We start from the raw sequence: 23,537 nt of genomic DNA, 5'->3' as shown, positions 1-23,537 counted from the left end.
CAGAATGCGCTGCATCTACCGGCCTTCGATTTTCTGAGGTTGCTCGGCCTGATGGCATCCTGCATTTTTCTGGTGCATTTTTCTGGTGCCAGTCTCGCCTGAGAATGAGATCTGTCCAATGGGCTCTCAGGACCCAGTGGTCACAGTTCTCAGGAAGGATGTCAGTTCTCCTACAAATCCCAAACAGAGTGTCACTGGATCTTCAGTGGTGGGCCTGTCGGGAGAACATCTTGAAAGGAGAACCTTTTTGACAACCATGGCCGGAGATAACAGTAGTGACGGACGCTTCACTCATGGGGAGACCATACCAAAAATGTGACCATTAGCGTTCGTTGGTCACCATCGGAGTCCAAACTACATATCAACCTTTTAGAGCTGAGGGCAATCAGACTAGCGCTGAAAGCCTTCCTGCCATCTGTACGGGGAAAGAATGTTCTGATAATGATGGACAACACAGTGGCCATGTACTACCTCAACAAGAGAGGAGGTGTAGGGGTCACTACCACTGTGCTGTGCAGAGAGGCAATGCAGCTCTGGTTCTGGGCAATACAAGAAGGAATCTCTCTGTCGGCAGTTCACATTGCCGGAGAGAAGAACACGACAGCGGACGCTCTGAGCAGGCAGAGCACAATCTCCCACAAGTGGGAACTAGCTCAGGAAGTCCTTCAAGAGATCTTCACCCTCTGGGGAACTCCTCAAGTGGATCTGTTCGCGACCATTGCCAACCGGAAGTGCGAACTGTACTGCTCAAGGGAATTTCCCCCGAGAGGAGCTCTAGGAGAAGCGTTAATAGGAAGTGGGAATTTCCACTCCTCTACGCATTTCCGCCAGTCCCCGTCATTCCTCATGTAAGGAAAGGTTGAGAAGCTTCAAGAAATACATGATCCTAATTGCCCCATATTGGGCTAGGAGAACGTGGTACCCAGACCTTCTGGACATGTCCATCTGCCCTCTGATTCGTCTTTCACAAAGAGAGGATCTTCTCTCGCGAGAGGAGGGTCGGGTTCTCCATCCCGATATCAGGACTCTCAGCCTTCACGCATGGTTTCTGAGAGGCTGAGATACAAGACTTGGGACCTCCCAGACGACGTAATGGAGGTTTTGCTTTCGCCCAGAAGGCCAGCAACCAAATCTTTATACCGCTGCCGTTGGAATAAGTTGTACAGCTGGTGTAGAGATAAGAATGTTTACCCTGTCTCATGCAATACACCGATGGTGTTATCTTTTCTTTTGCATTTAGCAAATTTGGGGCTCCAGATTGGTACGATAAAGGGTTACCTAGCAGCGCTTTCCATCTACAAGCGCACTGCTGAGGAAGTCTCCTACTTTAAATACCTCTGGTAATACCATTCTTGAAGGGGTAAACTAATGTTTATCACCCCCCCCCCCCCCAACTCCTTTTCAAGACCCCCTGTGGAATCTAAATTTGGTCTTAAACTTTCTAATGGGTACTCCCTTTGAGCCTCTTCATTCGTGCCCATGAACACTTCTTACCCTCTAAACAGTCTTTTTAGTGGCAATAACATCTGCCCAAAGGGTGAGTGAGCTCAGGCTTTATCCTGCAAGCCTCCTCACACTTTCACAAGGACAGAGTGGTATAACAGGTGAAGCATAACTTCCTCCCCAAGGTTGTTTCTGAATTTCACAGCACTCTGAAAAGTACTTTGCCATCCTTGTACCCTCCTCCACATCCGGGGAAATAGGAAGAAAGGCTGCACAGACTCCACCCAAAGCGTCCTTAGCAGATTAGCAAAACTGAGACAAACTGACCAATTGTTTGTGGGTTACACGGGTCATAAATTGGGCCTAGCCATCACCAACCAAACCATCTCTAGGTGGATTATGTTAACTATTGCAGAATGTTACAAATTGCCCGGCAAAGACCCTCCAGAACATATAAGTGCTCATTCGACCAGGTGTGTCGCAGCCTTGTCAGCTCTTCAAAGGGGAGTTCCAAAAAAGGATATTTGTGCAGTTGCCACATGGTCGTCTGCACACACCTTTACAAGATACTATAGCCTGGCTTCCTCCACTAGCCAAGAATCTACATTTGGAAAGGCAGCACTGCACCCTGTGCATACTTAATGGATTACATTTTACTACCTCCTCCTGATTATATTACTGCTTTGGGAGTGTATCAAAGATCATGAATACGGGGAGGGCACAATCCATTCGAAGAACAAGTTACTTACCCATGGTAACGTTCTTTCGACTGGATGTTCTTCCACGTATTCCTTATCGCCTCTCCCATCCTTCCCAGCAGTAAAACTTCCCTTGTGGTTGCAGTCTGCGCTCCTGTGAAAGGGTTAATACCGTGAAGGCAGGCCAGGAGGGTCTTTCTGATAACATTAGCTCTCACAGCACTACAAGACTAAAAGGGTGAATGGCACAAGGTGGGTCTTGGATATTTGATGGACAGTTTATAAACCCAGTTGCTGTAGAGGTGGGATATGAAGGTCCTTTTATCTAAGCTGCGTGTGGTTTCTGTTTGTTGTTGGTAGGACACGACTGATCGAGAGGAGGGCCGTTACGAATGGGCCTATTGACCCAAGAGACAAAGAAAGAATTGCCCAGAATGTGTTATGGCTGACCCCCAAAATACTACTTTGTTTTGCCAAGTTCCTGTGTGGTTAAGCTATTTCAGATAGATTTGTTTTGTGAGGGAAATAAACGTTGAATAGCCGAGGAGAACAAAGTGTGTACTTGTCCCGTTGATACGAAGAGGGCCGTTCTGATTGCAGAGGTACATTTCACCCTACAGATCGTATGACATGAGCCTTCCTGCCTGCTCTTGATAAGGATGACTCCACGGCCCGATCATAAGCCAAGGTGAGCTGTGGCTAGATCGAGTGAACGGAGCAGCTGGAGCAAAGCGGTCTGAAAACTGCTGACCAGCTGTGTACAGATCAGCTGTTCTGCCCGACAAGGCCCCGCCGATCCAATCCGAAATGACATCTAGAGGCGAACTTAAGAATGGCAAGTGATCCAAAAGGACATCTGCCATAAACCCTGGAAGCCGATCCAACCTGAAAGGACATCTAGGGGCGAATATAAGACTTGCAAGAAAGTTTAAGAGCATTGTTTTGTGAAGCAGGAACGAAGGAGAGAAGGAAACGTTGCAATCCACAAACGAATAATTTTTTTGAGTCATCTATAGTTTGACAAGAAAGAGAAGAGTACAAGTGTGAAGACATGCAAAGCCATTTGAAAAGGATGTTGACAATAACGGAACCAAAGTACACATTGCAGGCTAGAACACCAGGTACAGAGGTCTCTGTTGCAATTTTAGAACATTGAAGGGAAAAGGCCTAGAATGAACTATAAAGTGACTGCCGCTTGGAGAATAAACCAGATCTCTCTTATTACTCCATATGCCATCCACCTGATGAAGTACAAAGGACACCTCAAGGGCCTGAGAAATTACAAGAACGCATCTCTCTAGTGAAGAAATCCTCTAGTTCTGTTAAATAAAGTTAGTGTTTAACCCATTACCAGTGTGTTGGCTGTTATTCCCACATTAAAAAAATTGACAGCCCCCTCAAGGGTACTAACCGTCTAACTCAGGACAGTGCTTTGCTCTTCAAAACGGAACTGAGCAACGGACACTGCGTGCAGTACGGCATTGACGCACAGCGCCCTCTACTAGGAAAAATGTTTTCCAAGACAGCAAGCTGGATATTAGGAATTATCCAAGATAAGGAATACGTGGGAGGAACATCCAGTCGAAAGAACGTTACCATGGGTAAGTTACTTGTTCTTTTAAGGGAGTTGTGAAGTGCCTTTGTGATGTATTTCTTCCCTGCAAGACTACAAGGGTGAGTAGAGGCTAAAACGCCCACTCAACCTTCATACTTCTACAAACCATTAGCCAACACAATCCTAAAGATAAACATGTACAGTTAAGAGATATACCTCCTTTGCCTTTTGTGGTAACATAGACAGAGGGAAGGCTATACTCTCAAGGAGGAGGAGTATGAATGTGGTTCAGTAGCAGCCCAGACAGCAAATTATAACAGTCCAAATTAAAGGCATGTCCAATCAAGGTTCTATACAAATATACACATTAATCCAACAAACCATGTACAAAAATAACTAACTAGAAAACACTGTAAAAACCCACCCCTGTAGAAAGAACATGCAACAATAGTATAGATGCAGCACTCTGGGTAATGAGACAAGGGGAGAAAAGGCAATTAAGACACAATGTTCAAAGGATATGTTCATGAGGTTTTAAAAGGGATTCAAATTACCTAGCCAGTCTCTATGGCCCAAAGATGGATGAGGTGGACAGATGTTAGTCAATAATACATCTGCAAAGGTATTGGTGGTTTAACAGCGTCGAACCAGGTTTCTCGGCATCGACTGCAGTGTCAACTCGGGTTGCCGTTGCAGCAGTCACGATGGTCCTGCAGCAAGCTAGCGTCGAGTTGGGGTCGAACGGAAAGGAGCTACGTCTCGAAGCATCTTCTCAAGCGGTGCGGGACAGGCGGTTACCAGGTACAGTTCGGTGGTTGAGGATAGACGACGGTCGAACTGGTACGAAGATGTGCGGTTCAATGCAAAGGCTCGGACGTCGCTATTCGGGGGACATAAGGGTCGATCGACTCACAGGAGCGGCGATGAAGAAGCTGGTATTTTGCACGGCAGCTCGAGCAAGACAGCACTATTTTGTTCGTGGTGAGGCAAAGGCACACTTCAGCTCAGTTTGGTGCAGCAGCAAACAGGTTTAAATAACATATGGCGGATCAGAGAATAATGGACGCCAAAGGGCCGTGTGAGAGGGTCCTGCTATATCTCATGGCATCGAGTGCACTCAAAACATGGCTCGGAGAGGGCCGGCGTCGACAACAGAGGCCTTGACTCGACTGGCTTCCAGGTGCTGTAAGTCCTGCTCTAAGGTCTCGAGGGTCAATGTCAGTCCTCTTTTCTGGCTCCCAAACACGGGGTAGGCTGCCACACAACTTTAGGGAACCTACAACATGGTGAGGTCCTAGGCAACGGGGTGACTGGCAGAGAGGCAGGTTTATGGTTCAGCAGCCGTCACCCCCACAGTAAGGGTGCAGAGCTCACCTTTTCCTTGGAACACCGGTCTTCACTTCCCTCACAACTGGAGGGCTTTAAATCTTCTCCAAGATGGAAGTCCCAAGGATGGTTCAAAGAAGTTGTGGGAGACCCCTTCTTTTATAGGAAAATGTGTGGCCATTGCCCTATTGATGTCACACACAAAGTGCTTTGCTCCAGAGGAAGTGGAGGGGACAGGAAAGAGAAAGAGCGATTAAAGATGGTCCCCTTCCCTTGAAGACAGTTTCTCTGTCTATAACCTCGCTCCCTTCCCTTCTCTCTAAGAACAAAGGCCTTTAGAAACGCAGCACCCTTGTGTAAGGCCTGGCTCTCTGTGATTGGGTTTGCCCCTTGGTTTCTGTTCCAAAGCCAGCTTCCTGTTGAGTGGCTGTCTTTGGAGAAAACGTGCTATCTGCCCTTACAAAGGAACACAGAGAAGCAATCCACCAAGACTACAGTCCTGCCAGTGGGCAGGGGTGGGCCTTGTCTAGGAGGAATACTCATCGTTCCACAGCTGAACTGTGCTCACAGGGCTGACACATGTGCGATACCAATTTAATACGGCTGAGATAACGCTGAAAGATGCTGGCCACCATACCCTAACTCAGTTATGGCTTATTTTTACAGTATACTGTGCCACCATTACAAGATCTTCAGGTTTATGCAGCTTTTGGAACATGAGTGCATATTTTAAATGCAGCCCCTGACCTGAAGAGACGTGAATATCACTGTAGCTGTAAAGAGAGGCACCTGTGACCTCGGAACCTGCTCTGCGCCACTGGTAGAGCAAATGCTGTGAATCATGATACTGAGGCAGCAGGGCACACTATGCTTTATTAGCAGATTTCCCTTTCAAAGATGGAATTGCACGCATCATGCTCTACACCCTTGTCAGATGAGCATTCCTCACAGTCTTGCACTTGCTCATTTGGATTCAGGTTTGTTCACTCATGCCCACTCTTTCCTTTTTACTCTTGCTGTCTCGACCTCCATCTTGCTCCACCCGCCCCTCTTCTGTCCCCTTGATGTTTCATTCCTCCTACCTATCTCCTCACACACCACTTAACTACTCCTCCCCCTCCCTGCCTTCTACGGGGGTCTGTGTAAGGCAGGGGTATGAAAATAGGTTTAGCCATGCCCACTTTCTCTGCAAGGGTTTGCCGCTTCCCCATGGTGGCCCATTATGCCCATTCATGCCAATGCGCCCCTTTAGGTATATGAAAGTCAATTGGCATTTTCCTCCCCCGACCCCCTTGAGTTTCTGGTGGTCTAGGATCGCCACAGGTAACAATCCCTCGGGTGTGGTAGGGTTGACGTGCGTTGCCCGGTGCACCATGTAGCCACATATGGCATACAGCTTTGGTGTTAGCACATCCGGCACGGCTGGCAACTGGGTTTGCGCATCAATGGTTGTCACCAGGGATTGTATCTTTCTCCATCTGCTTTTCTTGCTTGCAGGGATGTTTCTCAACCAGTGTATGGGCCGCTGGAAAGTCGCTTTCGCTCAGTTGATTCTCTGTAGTTAAACTCTCTTTAACAAACATGAGAACCATTTTGATTTATAGTAAGCGGTAAAGGGTTACTGCTAAGAAACAAACTGACACAAGGGGAATGGGTGGGCCCCCACAGTTCTTTTCCCCGTCAGGGCTAGAGGATTCTCTGGGCAGCGTTATGGTTGGTCTTCCTCTTGACAAGGGTAGGGTACTGGCTTTATCATACCTGGAAACCAAATAGACTTCTTTGTGTTGTTTGTTTAATAAAACCCTTGAACCAAATATTGTGGTCTGTGATAACCAGTTTCCATCCTGACGGATCTTGCCAATTCTGTTCAGTTGTGTTAATATTGCGTGATAGGTGACCACTAGAGGTACTTGTTTTGCAGATCTGCTTTCTCTGTATTGTAGCAGGTTCTCGTGGAATTTTTAATGAACGGGTCAAACTCCCTGACGATTTGTCTGGCCGAGTATCCCTTTTGCTAAAAGGATCTGTGGAGTGCAGAGAATTGCTTGTCCCTTGTCCTTGTCTTGGAGCATATGCTTTAGTACCCGATTACCTGGCCATAGATAACTGTTCATTTTGTGAGGCTCAAATCATAGTTTGCCCCCTGCATGTACCTATCTCTGGGTTTCTTTTATACATCTGCTTCCAGCTACCTATTCCTTCCAACAGAGATGGTGGTATGCATGCTGAATTTAATATGTTGGTGCAGGTTGATTGATTGCTTATATATGGACTTTTTGAACAAAATCTTCGCCTTCTGTTCAAATCAATGTTTCACTGGTAGGTTAGCAGTTTCTGTGATTAAGAAATATTAATTAAGGCTTAATGGAAGTCTATTTCATCGTTCAGTCCAGCTGCTAAAGTAGTTTTTTTCCAAATGGATAGATGTATATGGTCAGAATGTTTTGTTCCTTTGATGCTGCATGTGGACTTAACCAGTTGCTTTTTGCACATATTGTAAGCACTTGGACAGTAAGCGAGATAGAAACAAACATATTACAAGATGCACTTTCTTACTCTCCTTTTTTCATTTCCACATAGGGGAACGGGGTCAGTGCCTTCTATCTACTCCCCCCAAGATCCTTTTCTGTGATCTCCGACTGGATCCAGGTGAATCGAAATCCTGTAAGTAGAACACACTCGTCTTGCATTCCTGGGATGTGTGTTCAAGTAATGGATAAACATCATGTTGAAATCTCACCAGTGCTGTTGACCCGGGTCAGAGTCCCACATATTTCAAACCCACGGGACTCCAGTCGCCTAAAACCCAACTAACCGTGGGATTGATGCCAACTGTGGCCAGGTGTCCCTCATCCCTCAACTCGAAGCATTGACATTTGTTTAAAAATAACATATATCTTAAAATGTGATTATAGGAACGCTTATATGTGCACTCTTTATGTTGTTGTCGACCGCATTCATGTTGAACCTTTTGTATTACCCAGACTCCTACTGCGAGACACTACCAGTGGATGGGCCTCCATCCTTTCGTGGGCAGTCTGTCAAATATGTCTACAAGCTAACCATTGGATGCCAGCGTGTTAATTCTCCAATTAAATTGCTGCGGGTGCCTTTCAGGGTCCTGCTGCTACATGGTGAGTACTTTGGATACACCGAGACTGGTAATTTATTGTGTAAAAGAATGAAGGAATGTATTTATTGGTGGTTTCTTAATTTTCACATGCAGCCTTAGAAGGATGCCAAGAGATGAAAGGGGAATTTAGAAAGGAAGGGTGACCCTTGTATCATGAAAACCAGTACTAAAGCATAGCCAGCATCGATACTGCTTAGTAATCAATATATACGCTTTCAAGGGTTGCTTTCTGAAAAAGTCCAGGCTTGTTTGTCAACCTCGTCCGGAATCTTTATAACGTTTGCGTTATTCCCGAAGACCTGTCTCTGTGTATTTCTGGCTCATTGTTGCTCATTTAACATTGCTTGTTGCTGCAACACTAAATGTGCATGCAGGTGTATAGTGGATTGTGCATGTCATTGGGGTACTTGTCCCACCGTGTCTTCATAGTGGTTGAAGTTATGACCACAGTTGTTCGGAAGACCCATGTACCCATGGTGACGTAGTCATTTATTATTATTATTTTAAATTATGGACCCATGGACTAGATCTAACTTGTGTTGGAAACTCAATAAGGGGGCTGTTGGATGAACATAGAAACTGAATCGAGGTCTTGGGTAAACCAAACTCAGCTGCCCCTAGGAATAATGATAGTGTGCCAGTTGTTTTTCTTACTGTGAACCGCTGTGTGTTTAGGGGTATAATAGGCTAAGCCCAACACCTATATTATGAAATTCCAAACAAATATATACACCAACACAACCGTGCGTGTCCGAAAATATCGCCATATACTCGTTGTCAACAGAAATGAAATTGTTGTTTTAATGACAGATAAACATGACTTTACCTTTAGTTGCAACTCTTGCAGGTCAGAGGTTTCTCTAAGCAGAGAGTGGGGGGGATAGATCTTTCTTCGGCAGGAGCCTCCCTCTGAAATGGCCTCCTCACCCCTCTCAGACTTGAGCCAGATATCCTTAAATTCCAGAAGCTTCTAAAGACCTTCCTTTTCTTCTCCTCCTTCTCTCTCCACCTTCCTTGCAAATCTCCCCCTGGTGCTGCGACTGGCTGCCTGATCCCTTCTGAGCCATACAGTGGCCAGGCCGTCCCTGGACCAGTCGGCCTCAGCAGCCTCCGCCCCACCCCCCGCCAGCACTTGCCCTCGGGTACCCTTCCCTGACTAGACTACGGAGTCTGGTCTACACCCTTCCTCGCACTAGCTGACCCAATACTGTCCCCAGTCCACTTGTCCTCTAGGCTCCCGCTAGCATTTACCCAGCCCCTGGGACCACTTTCCTCCTCATCCCACACTCCCCCCTACCTTCCCTTCACCCTGACATGCCCCTCCCCCTACACTTCCTGTTTGATCCACTTGCACAATCCGAATATCACAAGGCCTAGTAGGACCATTTATTGTTTTATCCTCCTCTGTTCCCCCTTACCCCTTAGTCTTGACATCTGGAAACACTTTCTGCTGTATAGGCGCCATGCAAATGTTCACAAAATAAAAAAAAATAAAAATGGTGCAGTTTCCACTCTGCCCTTTTCCAGGCTGTCTAATGGTAACTAATTTCCTAAACAAACACTTACATCAAACCACATATGCAAACATTATTTAAGTTAAAATGTGTGAGTTTGTGGCTTGGCGAAGCATTGTTCCTTATATAATTCCACACTGTATCTCCAATCTGCACCACATTTTACGTAGTTACCTGTTAGGACCCTCCTGACAAAACTGGCTACATGACATTTGGACACCCCACCTCTTTCCTCGGATTCCAGCACAAGTCAAGATTTGTCTATGTGCTTGGCGTAGCATTGTTCCTCCTACAATTCCACACTGTTTCACCAATCTGCACTAAACTTTGCATAGTTGCCTGTTAGGACCCTCCAGACATTACTGGCTACATGACATTTGAACACCCCACCCCTTTCCCTGGATTCCAGCAAAACTCTAAATCTGTTTGTGACTATGTTGCTTGGCGAAGCAGTCTTCCTTATACATTTCCACACTGTTTCACCAATCTGCACCAAAATTCTGCAGAGTTGCCTGTTGGGACCCTGCATACATTTCTGGCTACATAATATTTGGACACCCTACCCCTTTCCCCAGATTTCAGCAAGCACCGCCACACATGAGACGGTTGCCTGAAATCGGTGAAACATCAATGTGGTTGTAGAAGGACTGGTCCTCGACCCTAGAATGCACGGTTTCTGGGACATTTGCACTGCAACGAACTGCACCAGGCCAGGGTGAGGCAACAGGTGGGGAGAGAGCACAGTAGGTCCCAGTATGCAACAGCACACCAACTCTCGCCTCCCCCCAACGTCTGCTTCAGAGTATGTCAGCCAGCCACACACGCCAGCTCTGAATGTAGTTTACTTCAGAGTGCAAAGCACATCAAGCGATAAGCGAATCAGAACAGTGACTCACAGGATCATTGATTTTCAACAATTGATGAGTGTTGTCATGTCTGTCCAGAGAAACCGATTTCTAGTTATATATAAAATACTCTTGATTGCACAGATCAACCATTTCACCATTGATAAGCAGTGTAGTGCCAATACTTAATTTCATTAAAAAAAACTTGGTTTTAAAGTCACCACTTGTGATCTCAAAAAGGTAGGTGCTCATGCATTTCCAAAGCAACACCCGTGAGAATGCTCACCTTTAATTCCTATGCTACTTTCCAGGTAAATACTCTAGTTGTAAGCTCACAATCTCAAACGACATTCATCTAAAGTGAGAAGACCGCCTATCTTAGTGGTTTATCTAGTCTCAAAAGGTGGAAGGTACTCTATATTTAAACCACTCGCCTCGCTTGAAACACTATATTGTGGACTTCTGAATAGGGTCACTGAACCTCATTGGCTTCATATATAGGAATTTCTGAAATGGATAACAACCGTAATTGAAATTCTAAAATTGGTGTACTGATTCTAATCTGTTCGGTGTATGCCATTAGCTAAAGTATATACTATTTACCTCATAGTAAGGGTGACATGTTATGGACACCCTTTGCCTCATTCCGCGTGTGTTCACAGCAGCCACCATTTAAATTGTGGGTTTATATAGTACTCATGGCGTCACACTTTATTCCATTCATGTTTTAGGTGGTGCCCGTGTATATTTATATATGTATAGTCATCGCACAAAATCATGCTTACTCAGTGTTTTATTGCCTTAACCAATTATGGTAACATGAAGAAATACCACCACAAAATTGCAATGAGCGTGGTCCCACAATACAGTACCTTGCGCTGAATAAGAAAAATGTCTCTATAGTTCATGTGTGCTAAACCTTTACCAGAACATTTTATTGCCTTATGAACATGTTGTTCTTAATTCTAAATTGCATATACTGGATAATCTGGTTGATTGCTAGTTAGATAAATGTATGGTGCTGCATTAAGCCCTAGTCTCGCCCTCAGGAACCTTTGTTACTCTAGTTAACTGTCCTTATATGTCCTTATGCTGATCATTTCAAACTTCGTCTAGATATATTGTAGGTCTCGTGGGCTATTTCTTGCATATAGTAATCTGGTCGTAGTTCCTCACTGCAGTACCTTGCTCTAAATAAAGCAATTGCCTAAAGAGTTCACGTTTGTTATTCCTTTACAAAGTAGGTCTGTTGGGATGTACGTGATTATACCGTGGCGCGAAATTATGAATTTGAAAATTTCCAATTCAAAATGCACGCTATGGTGTATTTGTGCATTATTTCCCCCACATCCCCTTACCCCACCCACTACTTAACTTTTGGTGGCACTGACTCCTGTCTCCCTGCAACACCAGGTCTCTTCACTTGCGTGGATGGGAACCGGTGCCGCAGGGTCCTTTTTTTTTTTTGTTTTGTTTTGTTTTTGCATTACTTTATTTTTATTCGCCCACCCGTGCTTTCAATGCATTCCTTCCTCCCCCTTCCGCTTCTCCTGTTCGCTATAAATGTTTAGTACAGCCGAAATTCGAACAATGATAGCATACCTTTTTTTTTTTCTTCTAAATTGCCTTCAGATACGGGTCTGTTATATTATGAGCATATCATTGTTGGTTCTGAATTGCATATACTGGATGATCTGGTGAAATGCTAGTTGATGAATGTATGGTGCTGTAGTAAGCCCTAGACTCACCCACAGGATACTTTGTTACTCTTATTCGCTGTCCTTATGTGAATATATTTTCAGTTACTGTATAGATGTATTAAAGGTCTCATGGGCTATATTGTTTGGGTATAGTAATCTGATATGCAAATTTGCAATAAAGTGTTTGATATTTTTCTAATTTCATCCGAATTGTATTGTAAAGCAGCTACGTATTGCTGTAAATCAAGGGCAATCTCGAGACTTCACTCGTATATCCTTGGGATATGCAAAGCTCCCAACTATGATGATGCGTTATGGGTCACAACTTCTTGCACTTTGTCTAACACGTGTAGCCACTCCAACCACTGCTCACATACAACATTATTATTTGACACACAATAGATAAAACAAAGTTGGTGTGCTGCCTCAAAGAAGATCTGTATGTGGCAAGTTCATTGATGCTCCATATTTGATAAAACCTGCAGACAAATGTTAAACCGACAGTCCTGAACTTAGAGAAATCCACTAATTTCATGTTCCTTATTCAGTCCACTGTATACTGTGCGTACTCTGCAAAACATTCTGCATTCCATCTGTCATAACTTCAATTTAAGGTCGTCTCCTCTTTTGCCACATGTTGCTTTCGGGAGTCCAAGAAATGTCACATATTTCTTGTCATCCATCTGCTGTTCTTTGCCAGTATTTAGCAAGAGGTTATTTGGGATCCTGACTTCCTAGAGTAGTGGTGGTATTTCCTCGTGTCACCATAATTTGTTAGCCAATAAGACACTGATTAAGCATAATTGTGTGCAATGACTATACATATCTACATTTCTGAGGCTTGTGGATCTGCTTAGAATGACATGCTTTGTATAGGCTGACATCTAGTGGTAGGTGCAGAGTATTGCAAGACTTGTTTTCAAAGTGGGTCAAAAGGACATACTATATCGCTTCTGGCGAAATGACCCCAGTGGTCTTAAAAGGTTTGAAGTGCCTTGATTGGAGGGATGGGTAATGTTAGGAAAGGTTTTCTGTTTGCCGCTTTCCTCCCAAAGGCTTCTATGGGACACACTTTCTTTTTGCTTTGCTCTGACTCATGTCCGGATTTTTGGAGGTAAGTAAAGACTTATAATTTACTTCCCTTGCCTTTTGGCTCATTCTTTTGGAGAAACTCATCAGTCCGTAAGGCTTATCAGTGCTTAGTGACTATGTCTCTCTCTCTGAATTCCTTGTATTTTTAAAAATGCACATATCTCCTAAAGTACCGTGCGGTTGGGATACTTTGTATCCTTAACTTTTTGTTTTGTGGCTTTTTAGTTACAATTGCAGTATGTCCGGGATATGTTGTGCACTTTTACAATTTCCGCAAATGGCTACTTGGAGTGTCTAGCAGCCTAAGATGGCTGTGCGATGAGCTTTACACCTATCCTTTGGCCATATTGTTCTATGGCTGTCTTCCTGCGCTCTCAGTTACAGAATGGCCATATCTGGGAATCCCTTTCTTGGCGAAAGCTGCTGATTTTCCAAGCAAAGTGGCTGTTTGGGTGTAATCCCCTCCACAATTCATAATACTGAAGACTATCTTGCACCCATAAAGAAGTGCAAACTCTGCTCTCTAGACAAATGATGGTTCTCAGACCAACGATAGGCAAAGTAATCTGGGGCAGTCTAGGAAGAAAGTACGGAGGAAATTGATTCCCCAAAAGTGATTTAAATATGAATAAGCCAGAATTTGCGTTGCACAAGAAAATGGTCATAGAAAAAGCAATAATTATTTTACTAATGGAAATTACCTGGTGCTCTTTGGTCTAAAGAAATGTATGGATGTTCTATGTTACAAATAACTGTAGATGAGGATGGAGGTGCCTGCACACAAGGTTTTGAATGATTGTACCAAAAACAGATGATTAAAATGTGTTTTTGGTGATTGAAGGCAATGGAATGCATTTGAACATATAAAAGCTGTTGTGTCTTAGTCAGCATACGCACCTTCCCATTTCTTCACCTTCTAAGGAAACTCTATCCCAGAGCTGGTCAGGAATAAAAGTATACTCCACACTTGAGATCCTAGGTAAAAAAAACATTCAACAATGCAACATTCAACAATGCAGGAGCTTTGTATGTGTTTGCTAACACACCCCAGAGTGCATCGAACTTCCTCCCGTCTCCAGAGTTGATTTCCTATTGCACCGTCTGTGTTGGTGGCTAACTCATCAACTTTGAATCCTGGAGGTCACAGTTCGAATCCTATCTTGACTTGTCAACAACATTTTGTAATTGGATTGTAATCTCTGAAAATACATGGGCATTAACATCTCAACTCTGCCATTCTTGCTTTCATAGCTCCCCTCCATACCCTTTTGTATATTCTGTCATCTCGCTTTAATTGCGGCTTGAACCCACTCCCATTGTGCTTGTTCTTATCAATCCCTATTCACACGTCAGGTCTGAAGGACTATCAGTTTCCACAGGATGAGGAAGTTGCACCCTCAAACCCTTTCCTTGAAGAGGAGGAAGGAGTGAAGAAGGACTCCAGGATTGTAGATCTTGCCACTGAGCTGCTGATGGCTGCAACTTCGAGGCGCAGTTTACGTAAGTTGTGACACCCAACTCTTGGGTCCAGCGATGGAGATGCATACTGTCTAACAAAGAACCTTGCATGTCAATGTATTTTGTAGACTTGCCTCGGATTGCTTTCTGATTCCTTATGTACATTTTGCTGCTGCTGATTATTTTTTCAAGATGGTGGTGAGTTGATTTGGTATAAGTGATTGGTCGTTGTGGCTCTTTGCTGTACCTTTTATCTGCAGATCTGTACAACATCAGTAACAGCCGTGGGAAAGTTGGCACATTTTGCATTTTTAAGACCGTGTACAAGATAGGAGAAGATGTTATTGGGACCTTCAACTTCTTCGAAGGGGACATTCCTTGCTTGCAGGTCAGTGGGAGAATAATAACCTTGTACCTGATTGTTCCTCTGATGAAGATAGTCTTTCTAACGTATCGTCTATGCTCCTTTAGCCTCAATTGACAAGACAGCCAGGATTGCAAGCCCCAGAAAGCCTGCCCTTTCAGTATGGACACATAGTGGAACTGGGACCATAGTATTTCATTTAGTACCAGGTGTTAAACTATCTTTCCCACTTTACGACATATCGCTTTTAGGTAAGCATATCTTTCATGTAGATAAGTCACTTTCTCTTACTCCAGTTGGCTCCTGTGTAGTTTCTCCCTCTGTTAGGAGAATACACCTAGTTCTAAGTTTAGAAGCCAACATTACTGACCCAAACTTAGGTGAGCAGGCTTTCCCTTTGCTTATTTGGCTAAGCTAGTGGTAACAGTGGACAAAATATCTAGGCTTGTACATAAGAAGGGAGAAGAGTGCATGAGAAATTGGGGCAACACTGTGTTACTTTAAGTAAAGGAATGTCCTCCTACATTTGTATGCTACATATACTATATGTATAATCGAAAATGGGTAAGAGCTTATGAACAGTAACGAATAAGTAAGAGGTTTAGAAAGTCGGGGAGTTAGTTTTAGGTCTAGCCATTTAGTTGCTGCATGTCTCTGATGCGGTTGGTTGCTAGTGCACTCTGTGGTTGTGCCTTGTTGTATCCGGTTCATACATGAAACAGCTAGCAGATATTCCGGAGTGACAGGAAATTGAGCGTTTTGTTACACTGCTGGTCCTGCCATATCAAAGGAAGTGGAAACCAGTATGTCTTTGTCTGTACTTGATAGTCCAGAACAGCTGGTATCGGGCAGAACTTTGCTGGCAGTGAGGCCTCAGAGGTTGCAGGATTAGGTTGGGCGTACCCACACTATGGTTCATGAGTTGTCAACTTCTATCATGCTTTGCGACTTATCCAAAGAGTAAAAACAAACCTTGCTGGATTCCCTGAATCTGTCCTCCAACTGTCCTGCCCCACTCGGACTTCACGTTCACTGCATAAGGCAAAACACTGGTTAAGTTATATAAGTGACTAAGTGTGGCTAAGCATTGTACCATTAGAGCTGTTCAATAGATTAGTTTAGCAGTTAAATAAGTAAGACAATTAAAAGGTGGTTCTTTATTTGGGGATTTGCATAGTGCAGAAAGCATTAAACCTTCATTGCATTTTGATAGTAGCTGCAAAAATACAGCCGAAGCCAAGACTGAAAGTACTTTATCCGCATTTCTTGCTAATCTATATTGAGCTAAAGACAGGGGTGAAAACACTTGCTCAAAGACTTCACAAATTAGGCTCTGCCCCTAAACCACACTCTTTACTGATTAAATGGCATCTGGATCCTAATTGTTGATTTCGCTGCAGTCTGTGTAACTCCCAGAACAGGAGAAGGGAAGCAGCCTTTCCTGCTGCACCTGGCATTGTATTTGTGTCAGGTGCCGTCAAATCAATATGGTCTTACATCAGCCTAGCACAAGCACAAGATCATATTTTATAGGTTCTGTACATCTACAGGCTCTGCTCTCTCAAACCGTACTTAACATAGAGCTCTAAAGCTTTGTCCTGCTTTTTATTGAAGAGTGATTCTCTGAGGGCAGAGAGGAATAATGTTCTCTAGTCTTGCTGTATGAAAAAGTGCTGACAGCATGGCATGCACAGCATAGTCTCAGAATCCCAGCTTATAAAAATCTCCACAGGTTTTGAAGGGTGGGATCAAGGTAAATGCCTGCAAGTTATACCTTCTCTACTCAATTCATATAAACGTCTCTGATACAATTCAAATAAACACCCCCTTGGTCACTCTACATCCCTCACTCCACTCCAGAGACCTCCAACCTTTTTTTGTCTGATATCATTATGGTGTTTTTCAGTACTCCGTTAGCCTGCAGACTGAAGAGGCCGTGCAGGAGGAGTTCCAGCGTCGGCGTGGTCAGCCAGTCTCATTCAGCACACATGCCCGGCACCAGGAGTCCTGTCTTCACACTGCCAAGAGCAACTTCAGCCTACCCATTCCACTCAGCTCGGCTCCTGGATTTTCCACCAACATCAGTGAGTTTCTCTTGAGTATCTTAGACTGCTCTTACAATTCATGAAAGGATGAGCTGTACTGCTTGGAGAAAAGGATCCACCCTGTACTGTATGGGTGAAAGGGGCCTTGGGAGGGACTGTTGGTCGCAGCTGCTATGTAATTGGTCTATCTTTGTTGTGACCTTCTGCTTCTCTTACCCATACTTGCGTGCAGTGCCTGCTGTATTTGGTGCAGGTCTTCTTTACTACGTTTTCCCATTGCATATTTACTCTTAAGCCAGAGCAGTGAAAGCTGCTACGGTTGCTATTACAGGAGCCTGGGACAATGCCCATCAGAGTCTATTTGCCAAGGTATGCCAACTGATTGAAGAAACATCAACAATACTCATCACAAAGCATTAGCCAGTTATTTGCTATGGTTGGGTTTACACCCTCATGACCCACATTTTGGCCATTTAAATGAGAACCCTTTACTAATAATCTTTGTAAAATTGTATTAGCCTAGTTCAGACCATAGTCGAGATGTAGTATGTTGTCCCTGCCCTTCCATCCTTCCCTTCCTCCTTCCTTCCCATGCCTTCAACTTATTCTCTAAAACCTAGTTTCATTTGTGTAGGCCTCGCTATATTTGTGTAACTCTGCACTATAATTCTCTAAGGATGTCTAAGCCCAGCCATCCTTTCCCCTAAACTAGGCTAAAGTTCTGCACAGGGAACGAAAACATCTTCACACAGCCCATGGCCCCAATGGAGTGGCACCAAGGGCTGACCGATTCAGTATATTTTGTGTTACAAACATTTTACTGTAAGGATGAGTGTTGAGATGGATTTCCAGAATCAACCCTGGGGTGGATTTTCTGAGGCCAACCTATTGTTGTGAACATGAAAGATTCTGAAGTCTAGCCAAACCCCATCAAGTTGGGTAGTAGAGCAGTATGGCTTAGACTTAAGAGAATGTATGGTCTAGCGCTACAGTCAGCCAAAACAGAACACCAACAATAATTCCAGTTAGAGGTGAAACCTATAGGCAAATATTGTTGCACTTGCTATAAAACAAATGTAATTAATAAATAAAACGGGTATATACATTCACCCTTGGGAGAAGATGGACTGCATTTGATTCAGTAACCCGTTAAAACCGGTAAGCACTCGAATGCATAAAGTTCCATAGAAACAATTCAGAGCAACCATAAAACAATTGGGTAGTAGTAAGTACAGCCCTACGGTGGTTTGGGTCCTTGTGCCCTAAATACACGAGTAGCGAAGTTATACTTTTCATGCTAACATTTTTCCCTCACCTCTAAAATGCCTCTGTCTCACTTCCTCCGCCTCCATTCACTTCAACCATAATGGGCACATCCCGAGCAAAGGTGCCCGTACCGCCTACCTGCACTTAAAAATGTCTGTTGGTTGTCCTTAATCTATGTATGTCCACTCATGTATTGTCCCCAGTCACTGTTCCATTTACTCCCCTCCACAACCTGGTCAGAATGTCCCTTAAACTCACAAGAGCATTGTTTTTCCTGTATATAAATAAATAAGCTAAAAAAATTGATTTAAAAAAAGTAGGTTTTCTATATGATTGGACGATGCCAGTGGTTGACTCGAACTTCAAAAACATAAGGAATGTTATTCTAAGCTAAGTAAGTAGCTCAGTCCCACTACACTAAGATAGGCCTAAGAACGGATCCATGACCAGGATACCACCCACTTAAAGTCAGGAAAGGGATGAGGACAAGACGTTATACCCATGTAACCCAATGTAGGACGGGGAAAAGAAACGGGTATGTTAACTTAAACCACTTACTCTGATTTCTTCAGAGATCACTGATAAGGTTCCGGATTCTGTTAGGGACACAATCTTCTGTGCTTGGTCTGGTCGAGGTAGACCCAGGAGTTGCAAGTTCAAAGTTCACTTTCAGATGCAGGATTTGCTTTTGTCAGTTGAAATGCTTGAATCTCGGTTTCAAGCACCTTCCAGCTGAACATTGTTGCAAAGAAAAGGTGAAGACTTCTGCTGAGCAGGAAACCTCGGGACACCTCCAGGGATTGAAGACTGATTGTAACGGGAGTAACCAAGATCAGGCGACGACAGGCGTATTTCAATGGACTAGCAAATGAGCAAGCTTTGCATGCAAAAACGGCTGAAGATCCTCCAAGTTCCAAGGATGCACTCAGAACGGAGACGGCTGCAGCGAGGAAGCCGGGGAGAGAACTGTTCAGTCCACCCATTGGTCCAATTAAATTTCCAAGGCACAGATCCTCACACAGTGGTCGAGTCTAGTTGTTCCCAAGTCCAGGGCTCGAAGCACCCACAAGGGCCTTCATGAGGTCAGGCAGAGGAGCATGGCTTCACCAGGACTTCACTCGAGTTAGTTTTGGTCGTCTGCAGGAGTTGTACTCTGGCCGTCAACAGGCTGCACTTCTTCGTAGGGTGTTGGCTCCAGTGATGATATGTGGAATGGCTGCAGGATACTCCTTTTATTCAGCATTTGGACTGCAAGCTCGCCAAGGTCGATCAATAGTAAGGATCAGCACCTTTCAAACTGGTAGCGGCTATTCAATTATGGATAGCCATTGGTCACACAATCTGCCCAGCAACAGACATTCAGGCACCAGGATTTGGACTGGAACCAGACATTTGCAGCACTTGCATTCAGCCATACACACACACAGCCCACTCTTTAGCCAGCGAAACATACAGCTTTCACGGGTAAGGGCACTTCCATATAAGGCAATTCGGACAGACTCTGAGTGGGCAGGAAGAAAGCCAAAGAACAATATGACCAAAGTACAGGAAAAAATCTTGTGGGAGGGCAATCTAGCCACTCCTAATATCCATTTGTGGTAATTGCAAAAGTGCATGCGTAAAAAAAGTTCAAAGCACAGTAGAAAAATGCAGCTGGACACATTTTATTTGTAACCCAAAAGTTATCAAGTTATCCTAACCGCACTTCACTTAAGGGCGATGTGCGCAGTTGTAAAAATACAAGAAATCCATAGTTTCTCACCACTGATAGTTTTATGGACTGATGAGTTCCCCCATAAAAATGAGCACAACGCAAGAGCTCCAAATGTCAGGTAAAAAGTCAAAGCAAAGAGGAGTGTGGGTGTTTTAACGAGGTCACTTTCCTCATTTGCACATTACTTGTGCATTTTTCCAGTGTTGTTTTTTTTCTTTATTTTTTATTTGGGGGTGGGGAAGCCCAACCCCTCATCTAACTCCCCCACCACCTACAATCCGCTGATACCCAAACAAACAACATATATATATATATATATATATATATATATATATATATATATATATATATATATATATATATATATATATATATATATATTTATTTATTTAAAAAGAACTCATTACCCGGTCCGTGATGGAGGCGGGATGAAGTTGACGGAATGCACTCCCAAAAACAAATAGAGAAAGCCCCAATGACTCTCTATACTGAGGCAAAAAAACACCCAAGTTGGTCCAGACTGACATGCCTTTATTGTAAAGTCAGCATGGATACGAAAAAAGCACAGAACAACGTGTTTCACGGCACACAGACCGCTTGATCACGTAGAAAAGTGTAAACATAGACAGGGTGGCTTTGTATAGGCTAATACATCTCTATCCCCAGTTCTCAGTATGGAATGTCTCCAGAATAATTAAGTGCTCACTCGATTCCAAAACGGCAGACATCTTAACACTAGCAAAATGCTACGTGATTCCCATAATAAATACTGTCGGACTCATTCTTAACATTATGCATGTTTGCATTACAGTTTCTGTTTCATTAGACTGATTGCAAAACCAATGTAACCTACTTCATTGTAAAAATGTGAATGCAAAATACAGAACATTTCTGCCACATTCATAAATTACAGAATATATATCAAACATTAAAAATCTGTACATGTCTTATGTGTGATCATGCTGACATGTATTTTAAAAGAAATGCCCAGAATTGTACGGCAGTGAAACTCTAGAAGCTAATGCTCAAGAATGCTGCTCTTAAGCAATGTGATAAAATACCACTTGCAACGAACAACACATGAAGCTAAGCAAAAATGACAACAAGTAGAATATGGGAGCCATGGCGGCCGTAGTGGCCCCAAAGTGTATGCTAACTAAGATGTCACTTGCCATTGCCAAATAGTAGTAGACATGGGGGTAACCAATGGAAAGGCATCTATCGCTGTAGTCAGTAAATAAAGTGCCATGTGCATAGCTGGATGATGGTATCTACCAGCATAACTGTGCAAATATGCAAAGCAACATTGTCATGGATATAATGCTAAAATTAGTTGTAATAAAGTGCATAGTGCATATACATGATAAAGTGCATAGTGCATTGTAAACATCTTATATATATATATAAAACAATTAGACGAATATTACCAAGGTAGGAAAAATGTGTGTTGTGCAAACGAGGAAAGTGTCCTTGTAAAAAACAAGGCATACAGGTAAAAGAAAGGGTTTCCCATTGAAGTATATGGAAGGAAAGCAGCAGAAAGAAAATGTTTCCCAACAAAGTATTCAAAAATGAAATGCACACCAAGCCCAGTGAGCATTATGAAGTTCGTCATTCAACCCTTTTATCGAAGACCTATTTGTTACATATAAAGATCTGTGATCATTCTTCAAATCGTGTTCCTTCATTTTAGACGGGAGTCTTTCACAATAGTAAAGTAGGATTGTACCAGACAGTCCATCTTGAAATAACCCTTTATCAGAAAATAATGTATATATTACAGTAGATTTTGATAATGTGCTTTACTCCGTAAAGAAAGTGTTACATTCTTGTTATCACTAAAATATATACTGGAAGTGATCATTAGACATTAACATTGTACAATTTTAGAAAGAGCTGGTTAACAATGTTTGTACAATAAAATAATGTCCTTTTTTAATAGCTGATTTTGCACACAAAAAACACAGCCTGTCTCCGCTAAGATATCTTTCTTTTTACTTTGGTCTGAGGTGGCTCTATCAAAGGTGCACCTGCCAATGCAACTCTGATTCAAACAAAGAGTAATTGAGTTGAACTTTATTTGGAATGTAACAATCCATTAAACACCACATATAAAAACAACATATAAAAACAACAGTATATAGAAATATAAAAACATGTCCATCTACTTGAACAGTTAAAACACAGTCGGAATGTATCAAACTGTGAAATTTAAAATTCGTAAAACACCCATCACTGGTCATAAAGACACAAATTCCAATACAAACCGGCCATAGAGAAAGTGAAACTCACAACCAGGTATAAGTGCGCACCTCGTTCTAGAATACTTTCAGAAACGTTAGACAAATAGAGAGGATTGGGGTGCGGTGGAGAGAAAACAACCCTGGGACATATAAGTAATGCAGACAGATACTTAAAATACAGCAGAATCATAAAGAAAATGTATTTAATAGAATGCAAAAATGCCAAAACAAAATACATTTGCAACATATTTTGTGTTTATCTCTTCATCAGGAGCAAAGAACATATAATTCTACTTCCGATTCTCAATGTAGTAATCCACAAAGTAAAAAATAAGAATACATTTAGTATTTTAAACACACGATAGTTAACAACTAAAAAATCATCTCCCATAGTATATAGTAATCATTCACCTGGATGGCTTGCAGCTTTAATCGAAAGTCAAAAATGTTTCTGTGGAAATTACTCAATGCTTCAATACAGACATCCAATCATGAAATAAGTTCCAAGACAAAGGACATACACTAGATAAAAAAACATGGTGCAATGCCACTACTCGGTACAAATCAAGAGATCCAGGAGCGCATAAAGGAAAGAAGAGGGCTATAAACGAAGGAGCCTGGTCTACCCAAACCTCTTAAGTCTTTTGTATTCCCACATCAGGGAGGGACTGTAACCTGAGAAAAGCTGGTCTCTACCGACGGAAGGACGTTTAAAAACGCAAACACAGAACCCATCACAATTTTGCTTTCCATGCTCTTGCAAGTCACTGACTTTAGGTGGAAAACATTAAACTGGTTCCTGGTTGACAAGAACAAGTGGAAAGTATTGGGACCCTTAGCCAGATAATCAGCTGGACCCCTTGCTGGAGAGAGCGGGAGGGAACGCCTAACAGAGGCCTTGCACAAGTTCTCATCCCCTCTCATAGAGGCCCATAATGTCACAAATCTCTTCTTTATGAGCCTAATGGGAAAGCTAGTAATTTTCTATGGATTCCTGAAACAATCTCCCAGCCCCAAAAGACTTTTTTAATATAGGCAAGTCATTCAATGTTCTGATAGTTCCCCAGCGTAAAAACATTCCCTAACAGCGGTCTAGTTAGCGACCCTTCTTCATTTGTCCACGCGGCCCGCCAAAACAAGA

General features: G+C 43.1%; 1 protein-coding gene across 1 annotated transcript in view; it reads left to right on the top strand.

The window, feature by feature from the left end:
- RGP1 (RGP1 homolog, RAB6A GEF complex partner 1) overlaps positions 1–23,537 on the top strand; it is a 206,833-nt gene that overhangs the window by 138,928 nt on the left and 44,368 nt on the right. Inside the window, exons 4-8 of the mRNA XM_069626776.1 lie at positions 7,603–7,686; positions 8,007–8,156; positions 14,660–14,806; positions 15,025–15,152; positions 17,035–17,212. Of these exons, the coding sequence (XP_069482877.1) occupies positions 7,603–7,686; positions 8,007–8,156; positions 14,660–14,806; positions 15,025–15,152; positions 17,035–17,212 (687 nt within the window). The remainder of the gene's footprint in view (positions 1–7,602; positions 7,687–8,006; positions 8,157–14,659; positions 14,807–15,024; positions 15,153–17,034; positions 17,213–23,537) is intronic.

This window comes from Ambystoma mexicanum, chromosome 6p (genome assembly GCF_040938575.1).
Source record: "Ambystoma mexicanum isolate Mex_15411 chromosome 6p, UKY_AmexF1_1, whole genome shotgun sequence".
In the NCBI taxonomy this organism is placed as follows: domain Eukaryota; kingdom Metazoa; phylum Chordata; class Amphibia; order Caudata; family Ambystomatidae; genus Ambystoma; species Ambystoma mexicanum.
The sequence above is the reverse complement of the archived record's forward strand: the minus strand, read 5'-3'. Positions and strand labels throughout refer to the sequence as shown.